The following is an 11,302-nucleotide window of genomic DNA, read 5'->3' on the forward strand; positions in this document are numbered from 1 at the left end:
TCCTCGCAGCTGCAGCTTCCCAAGTGCTAGAATAACAGGCGTGCTGGGATTACAGGTATGCACCACCACACCCGGCGTAACAAAGGGGATTTGGGGATCTTTTTCATTTATATTTCTCAAGATATTTAAAACTCTGAAGCCAAGTAAGGTGGCACACTCCTGCAATCCCAGAACTCAGGAGACTGAGGCAAGAAGATCACTGCAAACTGGAAACCAGCCTGGTCCACAAAGTGAGCTCAAACAAGGCCAGGCTGAACTGCACAGTGAGATCCCACCTCAAAAAGACAAATAACAACAAAAAACTACAGCAAAATATTGAAATGTTTAAATGAATGACTATGTAATTCATAAAGACAATGTAAACTAACCTAATATGACAAGGACTTTTGTGGAATTTTCAACTTCATGTTTGAGTAATTACTAGAAATGATTTTTTGTTTGTTTTGTTTTTTGTGTGTCTCACTCTGCAGCTCAGGCTGACCTTAAAGTCACTAAATACCCCATGCTGGCTTCAAACTCATAGCAGTCCTCCTGCATCAGCCTCCCTAGGCCAGGGATTACGGGTGTGTACCACCATGCCCAGCTAGAAATGATTTTAGAAATGCAAAACAAAGTGTGCAGCACCTTGCATGTGCCTGGCCCCATATTAAGTACATATAACTGACACTTGTCATTTTTTGGTTGCCCTGCATCTGAGCCCTCCCTGGGTATAGCAAACGCTCCCTGAAGGACACAGAGTGGCTGCAAAGATGTGACCCTCACTTTCCTAGCTCCTGTTCCAGCAAGGACATTGCCATGTTTAACTCAACCTTGATGGATCAGATAAACCGATGCCAGGCTTTGAATTGGGGCAAGTGAGGAAAAGAAGATAGATCAGAAGCCGGCCTGATGGAGAGCAGGCTGCAGAAGCAGCAGCGTCCTTCAGTTGGAGACAGTGTGGCAGTGCCAGTGGGTGCCCCCGCATCGCAGCTGTGACCCCCAGGACTGAGCAGCTGGGGCGCCCTCCCCTCACAGGTGCTGCTGCCGGCCCTCCTTTGCAGCTGTCTGTTCTCTCTGCCTGTGGCTCTCCAGACTTCTGAGGGGATTTTTCGGAGTGCCTATTTTCATTTACATAAATTCCTGTCTCACACAAGTCACTGCGAATTCTGTACGCTGAAACTAAGAAACCTGGCTTATTGCAGTACATAAAGTACTTTTAAGCAAATACATTCACATACATTACAGGCCCAGACCTGCCTGTTGCTTGCTTTTAACCCCTTGAGCTACGCAGGTATCCTAGGGCCTGTGTGTTCAGCCCCCAGGTACACACCAGTATGGACATGTCCTACCTGTGCACGTGTATGTCACATTTCCTCCTCGTGTTCAGAGTATGGAACCCACACTAGCACATGATAGGAGGCGGGAACCTGAAGTTCCCACATAGGAAGGGATCTCAAGGGCACATCTCAGAGCCATGTTTCCAGCTTGGATCTCAACTTTTTCCATTAAGAGTGAAATGGAGACACTGCTCCATGGCTGCTATATGACTACTGAAATAAAGAGACTCTGGCAAAGTGCCTGACATGTAGTAAGTATTTGAAAAATGCTGGTCTCTCTAAACTGCAAAAAAATAAAAACACCTTAATATAAAGATTACCACATCATGTATAAACACAAAATATTGGAAACAATTGAAACATTTCCAGAGAGACAGAATGATTTCATAGTATGCATCTGTTAAAAAACTGGCAGCAAAATAAATGAATTCTATAATTATGAAATCTGTAGGCTGCCACAGGCAAAAGATTTCATGAAAAGAGGGGGCAAAGTGAGAAACAAAATTATGTAAACTATATTTTACAAGTATGTAAAAATAAGTGTGAAAAGAGATAGATCAAAAACACCAAATGAGCCCTGTTAACTTTATCAAAATCCCTTACCCAAAAATTGTATAGCCATATTCATAGCCAATTTGGCACTCAAAACTGCTGGATATTGGTGTATCTTGACTATTACACAGGACCCCAGCACTCTGTAAACCAGTGCATCTGGAGTTCAGCAGCAGATACTTGAAGAGTCTCCAGAGGTAGAATAAAGAAAGACCCCAAGTAGCCTCACCTCCATTCAGCACAGGGGCACCCACCACATGAGTGCAGCCCAAGAATTTCAGAATTGCAGAAAAGGAATTGTAGCTCTATCATACTTCAATATTAATCATCATGTTGGTTCTAGCTACAGGATTGGAAAATACTAAAAATGGAAAACACAGTGTTTGACCCAGATAGTGTAGTGATCAGCTTCACTGGACTCCAGCAAATGTGGCCATGGTGGCAAAAGCAATCTGTAATATTTTCACCATTAGCCATGTTTTTAAACCCAGATCTAGGCAGCCTTAACTTGTTTTTGTTTTCCTTTGTACTCTGGCTCCATCGCACATCATTATGGAGGATAAGCTAAGAATTAGAACAGCTAAACCTCATCTAAGAATAGCCTTTTGCCCCACTTTCTGCCTTCCAGTACCTGGGAAATCTGTAAAAATGACTCATAAATGCACAGGTCCCCACCATGATACCCTTCCCATTCCTAGCTCCAGGCTTGATTTTTGTAGTTGAGGGGGAGAGTCTCCTCAACATAACCTCAGAGAATCAGACCCATAGACTGAGGCACAAGGAAGGGATAAGGACCCAGGCAAAGATTTCAGGCCTGGGCAGCAAAGGAGCTGACTGCGACTGTGGAAATCAGTGTGGAGATTCCTAAAAAAAAAAAAAAAAAAAAAAAAAAAACACTAGGAATGGAAATTCCACTCAATCCGGCTATTCCTCTCCTGGGTGTTATCTCAGAAAAACTGAAAATGTCAAGTCACAGGATAGTTATGCACCCACGTTTATAACAGAGCAATCTGAAATAGCTAAATCTTAGAAACACCCAAAATGCACACAATGGATGGGAAAGATGTAGTATTTGTGTACAATGGAATAACACTCAGCTATTAAAAAGGATGATCTTAAGGCTTTTATAGGTAAATGGAGGCAGCTTGAGACTATCCTCATAAGTGAAATAAATTAGACCCACATCTGTAAATATTATATTGTGTCTCTAGTATAAAAATAATAAAAAACTGAAAGAGTAATAAGATCCAAAATGTATAATAGATATTATAATAATGAAAGGGAGAGAAAGTGCTCTAAAGGATATAGCTGTATGTTTAAGTGTGCAGGATAGAAAACCATGCTACCAAATTTTTGTTAGTTCATCAAACAGAATGGTTTGCACTGTAATTGTTTGATTATCCATTTTTTATACTTTGATTTTGTAACTTGAACAACTACTCTAAGAGAACAATATGTAATTTACCAGCTAATGATTCCTTACTGTTATTTTTTTTTGAAATTCTGTATTATTTCTACCTTTTTTTCTGTTTTGCTTTTCCTCTCTAAAAATAAATAAATAAATAAATAAAAACAAAGGACCTGGCCGCTGACTCAGCCTTAGACAACTCTGCCAGCACAGGGCAAGGGTGAGTCATTGACAGGACTAAAGGAAGCCTGGCAACATCACCCTGTTAGAGGCAGCTGAGTTAGACAGAACTATACTATCATAGGCAGGCAGACAGGGCTAGGCCCTGGAGGGAGTCCGCACAGGGGACCAGACGTCTGGTAAACTTGGAGGAAACAGACACCCCCTGCTATTGGCCAAATCTCAACAGAAGGCAAAACAAATGCAACCACACCCCAAGTATTGATATTCTAAATAGGTATGGCTCACTTTGAGGAAGCCAGGAGCCACCACGCCAACCCCCTCTAGGAAGCCACTGAGTTTCGTTCTTCTATCTCAACCCCTCACCACAATGACTCCCTTTCCTCTAGGAATCCCAGGGTGACTGCCCTCCTGGGTCATTTATACAGTATGTCATATTTTACGATGAGCTGAGCCCCCCAGGTGCCGAGAACCAGTGGTTTCAAAGCCAATCCCTCGTACGGTAGAGCTCAGAGCACAACACACACAGCCCCTTCCATGACTCTAATTTGGGGACCTGCTCAGTGGGTTACCCTAACACAAACAGCAAGTTAGTGAATTTGTACAGGGAACTATTGGTCTCATAAAAGAAATTATTGTGAATATTAAGTCTAGGCTTTCCCCTCAATTTTTCTGCTATGAAAATATCTGAACACCTTGACATTTAGTTGGACATTTACACACGTGTTATATGATAATTTTTAAGTTTTATTCTCCCTTGCCCTTTTCTTGTTAACTATACATTCTCCCCCCAACTTCCTCATTCCTCTCAAGACTTTTAAATAGGCCCCAAAGGGAAATACATTGAGTTACTAATATAGTGCTGTTTGGCTGACACATTCCCATCCTATGGGCCTCTGCCACCATAAATAAATTCTTGAAACTGTATTTTTACAGTACAGTTGGGGCTTGGGGGCAGAATAATTGATGGCCAGACAGTTTTCTCCCTCACACACATGACACAAGGCTTTGGTTTCATTACCTCTCCAGCTAACAGAAATCCCAATGCAGTATTATAGCAGGTATCGCCATAGACGCCTACATTTTGCCTGGTTCTTTAGGTGGAGCTGGGATTTGCAAATCCAGGGGTTATCGCAGTCAAGAGGGCAAGAAGAAAACTGGACCCAAGGAAATCCTTTACCTCCCACTAGCTTTGTAACCTTGGGCAAGTTACGTAACCTTTCAGATCTCAGCTTCTGTAGAGTGCAGATGGTAACATTTTAAAGTATTAGAAGAATTAGGGGGCTGGAGATTTAGCTCAGTGGCATAAGCGCCTGTTTGGCAAGCGTGAGGTCCAGAGTTTGATACCCAGTACCACCAAAATAAATAAATAAAGTATTATAAGAATTAAATAGCATATATAAAGCTCTTAGGTGCAGTATCTTACACACACACACGTTAGAAAAGAGAGAATAGTGGCTAATTTCTTAAGCAGTTCTGTGACTATCCCATTATGTCTGAAAATCACTGAAGACCATACATGATCAGAACTCCACTTCTCGCCATTACAGAATTCCTCCTATGAACTGGGAAAGTTTCAAACAAGCAAGGTCCATATGAAGAAAGCTGAAATCGAAGGACTAAAGACAGATCCTGAACTAGTCCTCTTTGGGGAACCCCAGAAAAACAGCGAACTGTGATCCCCTTAAAACACAAAAGTAGGGAGAGGGAGGAGCCACACAGAACTGCAAACAGAAGCACTGGTTGAGAGGCTATAAAAAGGCAGGTCCACATCCCCACCCTGCCTGTCAAAACAGCACTGCAGCCACTCACAGGAAACACGACCTGTTCTGGAGAAATTCAAGCTTCTTCATAGATGCCAGGCTTGGGGCAGGAAGGTGAATCAGAAACCGAAGAATTAAATATAAATCTGAAAACCCAGGAGTAATGTTCTTGGCTTTTTCCTTTCTCAGAAAGCACACAGTTAGGCCTGAGAAGGGAGAGTGTTTCTTTTAAATGATTGTTACCAGGGCAAACATCCTCAAACACTGGGGAAAAGTTTAGTCGCTGACGACTCCAGAGCGAAGTCCTCACTTTCACCGGCTTTTTAGCACTTTACTCTTACATATGAGTAGATACATAAAGACTACCCAATATTCAGGATAGCCCCTCAAATAAAAGCCAGAAACCAAAACAAGGAGAAAAGGAAATGCACAGAGAACACAAACACTACAAGAAATTAACACAAAAAGCTTATGTATAGATTGCACTTCTTAATCTCCTTGAAGTGTATAGATATATAAGAACAGAATGTTATCAAAAGGAACACACATAAAACAATAAAACGCCTTGGAAATTAAAAAAACTGAGGTCCCAACAGATTGAGAGAAAAAACAGAGAAAAAGCATCCAGAAAATAGAGCAAAAAGATAAGATGAACAAGATAGAGAAAATAAGAAAGGAAGAGAATTATTTTCAAAGTCATATCCACTTAGCAAATGACCTACAAGTGGAGGACCAGAAAAAAAGTGGACATGTAATTACCAGAAAAATAACACAAGAAAAATGTCTTAGTACTAAATTATTCAAATATTCAATACCTGGAATAAAATACACACATACATTGTATATTACCATGAAACTTCAAAATGTTAAAAGAAAATCCTAAAAATTTCTAGAGAAAGGGACTATAGACAAAGCATTGGAAATCAGAAGGATAAAAATAAAATAGAAAAAATAAATAAATAAAATAGAAACAGACAAAAAGAAATCAGAAAAGTATCAGACTTCTAATACAGCCTAAGAAAGGAAGAGATGAAAGGAGAAAGCCCCTGGTGATAAGGGACTCCTGGGAAGGGTGAGGAGTTGGATGGTAATGGACTGAAAACCTGGGGAACACATTCAGGTTAGCGGAAGTGAGGAGAGGAAAATCCCAGGGCTGTTAAAGCACAGGAAAGATCACTGTGAGCAGCTGTGACCCAGTCACTCCAGAAATCAAGCGAATGTATTTAATTATGTCCCTATTTATGCAGTGGTGCCAGAGATAGAGCCCAGGATCTTGCATATGCTAGGGAAACACTCTTACTCTGAGCTACATCCTCAGCCTAGAGTGATTAATTAATTTAATTAATTAATTAACTAAAATTTTAATTAATTTTTATTAATTTTGGGAAAGAACTATTTCAGGGAGAATATATTATAATGGTATGTTATTTGGCTCAGTAGAGAACACTTTTCATGAATGTAAGGTTGAAAATTCGTTTTTTTTTTTCTTTTTAAGATAAGATTGAACCTAGCCCTCTACACTGTGCTGTGTCTCCGGTCCTTTAAAAAATCTTTTATTTTTTTAAATTTTGCGTCAGAGTCTTATTAAGTTTCTTAGTTCGCCAGCCTGGGCTTGAATTTACAACTCTCCTGTGTCAGTTCCCAGGGTTCTGAGATTATAGGCATGTGCTGGGCATGGTGGCACACATCTGTAACCCCAGCGTTTTGAAGATTCAGGCAAGAAAACTGCCACAAATTCAAGGCCAGCCTGGGCAATGTGGTGAGTTCAAGGTCCACAAGACCCTCTTACAAAAATATGGAAAAATTCTGTTGAGAGACAAAAGATATGTGTGGTACATGATAAGCGAGGCAGTTATATGTGTTAAATATTTTATCTGAAATAAATAAATGGTATCCAACACTGAGAAACTGAGAAAGAGCAATATAATTATACTTTATAGAAATATAGAAACGATACCAGAAATGGCCTTTAGTGAACAGGACTGAAGGGTCGCGGAGGTAAAGAGGGATTTTTGCTTTTCATAATACTGTTTTACTCATGTTATTTACATGTCTCATTTTGAAAAAAACTAAATTTGAATTTTAAAAACGTACACGTGAAACTCAGAAAGGACAGTTCACAGAAAAAGAACCTCATATGGCCATCAAACATATGAAAAGAAGTTCAACCTTACTAAACTAAGACCTATGCAAATTAAAACCGAATGGAGATATTCTTTCTCATCTGTCAGACAGATAAAAATTCAACAATTTGGCCAGAATTTAGCTCAGTGGCGTAAGTGCCTGCCTGGCAAGTGATAGGTTGTGAGTTCGATCCATGGTACAAAAAAAAAAATTCAACAGTTTCCAGAGAGACAAACATGAAAAGTTCTCACTTATAAAGTTCTCACTTATGTGAAATCTAAAACAATTACAATCACAGAAGCAGAAAGGAATGATGACCAGAGGCAGGGTGGGGAAAAGAGAGCAGATAACCAAAAAGTACAGGCTAGATGGGAGAAGCAGGTTTGGCTTTTGATTTTGATTTTCTATTTTTGTCCTGAGAGGCGCTGCACAGTCCTGCCCATTCCAACGCCACTGAGAGAGTGGCTCTGGGACACTCTCGTCACTGCAGATGTCAAAGTGTGAGGGATGGATGGGCTGGTTGGCTTGATTTGGTCATTTCTCATTATATCCAAACATTGCAACATCTCTTGTACCGTGTAAATACACACAGCTATATGCTGTCAATATTATTTTTAAAATTCAACTATTACACACTTCCGTCTTTTCCTAAACCCTGGGGAATGCACAGTGATTCCATCTCCTTCAGGAGAAGCTGGTCATACTACTAAGACTGCAGATGCATTTGACTCAGCAAAACTCTTCCAGAAGTGCATTGATTGCCACACGCTCCTCCAAAATGATTTATCACGAGGTTGCTCCTTACAATGTCGTCTGTAATAATGACAGATCAGAAACGATCGCATTGTCTGTCCACTAGACTGTTTAAATAAACCATGGTCAGTCACTTTGCAGGAAGTACTTATTTTCTCAATGAATAAGAAGGAAAAAAAAAACCTACATAATTTAGGCTGCCAGACACTACAAAGCACAGAGAAGCTCGCAGACTCCCTGGCCTTGTGAAGTCTGAGCAGAAGAGGAACTTGGCTCCCAACCCTTTCAAAATCTTAGCTACAAAGCAAGAAAGCAGTGGGGCAATTCCAGACTGGCAATTCACGCCAGTCCTCAGTGCAAAGCCCAGCTTGGCTACTTTGATATGAACTGTGACACCTGGGACTTCAGCTGCTCATCTGCAACATGAGATAAAATCCCCACCCTGCAGGATCACTGCATGCATTGAGTGGCTGGTAGGTGACGCAGGTGGCACTGGCCATGACCCATGTACACGCTCAACAAACAAGCCATTGCTAGTAGCAGCACCCAAGAAAAAGCATTGTGTCTCAGAGACTGACTTCCTTATGGAAGGAAACCTGTGCTGAAAATGCCTGGATACAGATCTAAAGGCAGGCTTTTGAAGAAAATAACAGGAGGAATTTCCCTTCATGACCAGGAAGTTTGGAAGACGCTTCAGAGCCACAAACACATAGACCACCCTCACGTGCCTGCAGCCTCTCATTGCTGCAGCCTGCTCTAGGGACTGACGGAGACCTGCCCTATGTGCCCTAGGCCAGCAGCAGGTTGGAAGGACAGAGCCCAGATGCTCTATGTTTAGGAGGATAAATATAAAGAAAAGGAGAAGAGCAGGATAGTGTCAGGAGCTCACAGCCAGCAGTCCGTCCCATAGGTAAACCAACTCACAGCCAAATTACTAACCAAGGATACGATGGCCATCTTCCAGCAATTCCAAACAGAAAGAGCCAACTTAAAACAGGTGCCTAGGGCATTGATAACTTGGCCTTCATTCACTCCCAAGAGGGGGGTGATCAACTGTGAGGCAAGTGACCACTACTGCTAGAGTAAGCTATCGGTTTATGCCAACTGTTTTTCAGCTCTGCCTATGCTTATGTTCATTCATTTCCTTGGCCAGGAAACCCCCAAAACCCCCTTGGGCTTGGACTCCAGTAAATGCAAAGATTTCCCCAGATAGGTCATATTGAGCTCTACTTCTGCAAAAGGGAATATCAGCCACCTTCATCACACTCTTGCAAAATAAAAAAAAAAAGATAGCTTTGTCCACAGGTGCACAGCAGGCATGATCCCCTCACATGCAGAAACCCTCTGGCCGTGCCAGCATGTGGGAGCAAGCAGCCCCACAGCAGTGCCCACCATGCTCTTTGAATTCCAAGGAAAGATCTTCCTAGATGCCTCAAAACAGCATAGAATTTTCCTTCTTCATTTTCTGAACCTGAACTTCCAGTTAAGAAGACTCTGACTCTGAAACATTACAAAGGTATTTTTTTTTCAAGTTCTCCAAATGCCTTCTTGATTCATGCGGCCCTTATATACTGGTCTCTCACTGTGCCCATACTGGTAAGGGCAATGCTAGATCCAGCCAAGTTCACTGGGCTTGTGATTCTCCCTCATTCCCACCCCGGGGATTTGCTAATGATATGCATTCAGCGTAATAATGGTTCTTAGCTGAACAAAGCAGAATCAGATGACGAATTTCAACAGAATCAATTATCTACTATACCCTGGGCACTGAGTAAGGTCCTTTTTGCTCTTGTGTTTGACCATCACAACCATGTGAACAGATGATCACCATGGTCCCCATCTTGCAGGTGACCACATGGGTCCTCAGAGCACTGTGAGACTTGGCTGAAGTCTCATGGTCAAGAAGAGACCAAGTGGGATGAGACCCAAACCCCCACGAGTTTATTGTCATAAGGGGAATTTTTACATCTAAAACTCTTTTGTAATTGCTTTTCTCCCCCACCACACACACACACACACACACACACACACACACACACACACAAGCACACACTCACACACTCATGCACACATGCCCCTCATTTGCAGCGAGCCCTTTGCTAACTCCAAAACAAAAGCCCCATCCACATCCTTTTTCTCTACCTCTGTTGGCAAACCAAGACGGCAGTGTGTTTCCAACACATTCATCAGACTAAGGAAAGAGGAAAAAATTCCCCGTGATTTAAGCAATTTTCCATCCCTCAGAACCAAGGACGTACACGTACAAAGGTTTACCGCCATATACAAACATTGCTTTTTAAATGTTGCTAATTGATCTCTGCTACGAGGTGACTTAAACAGGAAAATCTGTAGTGTCACAGTCGCCTTTCTTGTCTCTTAAGTGGACATACAAGCCTTTGTTGAAAACTACATCAACATAAATGGAGCAGCAAACTACTTGGATTGGGCACAGATTGGACTTGCAACTTGCACCCCATTTGACTCTGGTTCTAGACCTGCTAACCTGAAATAGTTGCTGGCCGCGGCAAGCACCACGCGGTGGCAGGAGAATTCCTGGATGTCCACACACAGAGTGACATCTGTCAGCGCATTTTCCACTCGGAGGGTCTCCAGGCCATTCTGAAGAATCAAGGAGAGTTCCGCATCATCGAATTTCACCTTCTCCTCATTTAAGATTTCCACCATGTCTCCCCTCTTCTGGGGGGGCTCCTCCGTGGCGGGTGCCAGGGGCCCTTCCAAACTCTTCTCTACCACGCCCTCGTCCATGGTCCAGGCGCCTCTTTGTCCTGCCATCAACTCCCAGACTGAAGGAGCTCTCGAGTCTTGGGCAGGTCACATTGCAGAAGCTGAGAGGATTTCCTGTCAGGGCCCTCTCACTTATCACCCGCTGTCACACACACACATAACAGGAAGTCTCGCACTCTCTCATCCTGTTACTACAAACACTGGCGAGACCTATTCTTCTTTCTGTGAATTTTCACCACGTTAGAAGTGACTTAGTGTGGGTGTGTAGGAGGGGCCTCCGTGCTAGATGGCACAGCTTCTCCAGGGCCGTGGGGTTATTTTGGTCCATCTCCCACCTTACATCCGTGAGCAGGAAGCCTCTGGTTCTGGTTATTACATTTGCATTCCTGGGGCTTCGCGAATCCCAGGCATCCCTGATGGGATGGGCAGGGAGCATCCACAGCCCTCCTGCTCCCTCCTTC

General features: G+C 42.4%; 1 protein-coding gene across 1 annotated transcript in view; it reads right to left on the minus strand.

The window, feature by feature from the left end:
• Positions 1-10,985, minus strand: part of Klhl6 (kelch like family member 6) — a 67,787-nt gene extending 56,802 nt beyond the window's left edge. The window contains exon 1 of the mRNA XM_063261117.1: positions 10,600-10,985. Coding sequence (XP_063117187.1) covers positions 10,600-10,889 — 290 coding nt within the window. The 5' untranslated portion in view covers positions 10,890-10,985. The remainder of the gene's footprint in view (positions 1-10,599) is intronic.
• Positions 10,986-11,302: the final 317 nt, after the last annotated feature.

The sequence above is a fragment of the Cavia porcellus genome, unplaced genomic scaffold (assembly GCF_034190915.1).
Source record: "Cavia porcellus strain 051 isolate PalLab524CR breed Dunkin Hartley unplaced genomic scaffold, mCavPor4.1 scaffold_14, whole genome shotgun sequence".
NCBI lineage: Eukaryota > Metazoa > Chordata > Mammalia > Rodentia > Caviidae > Cavia > Cavia porcellus.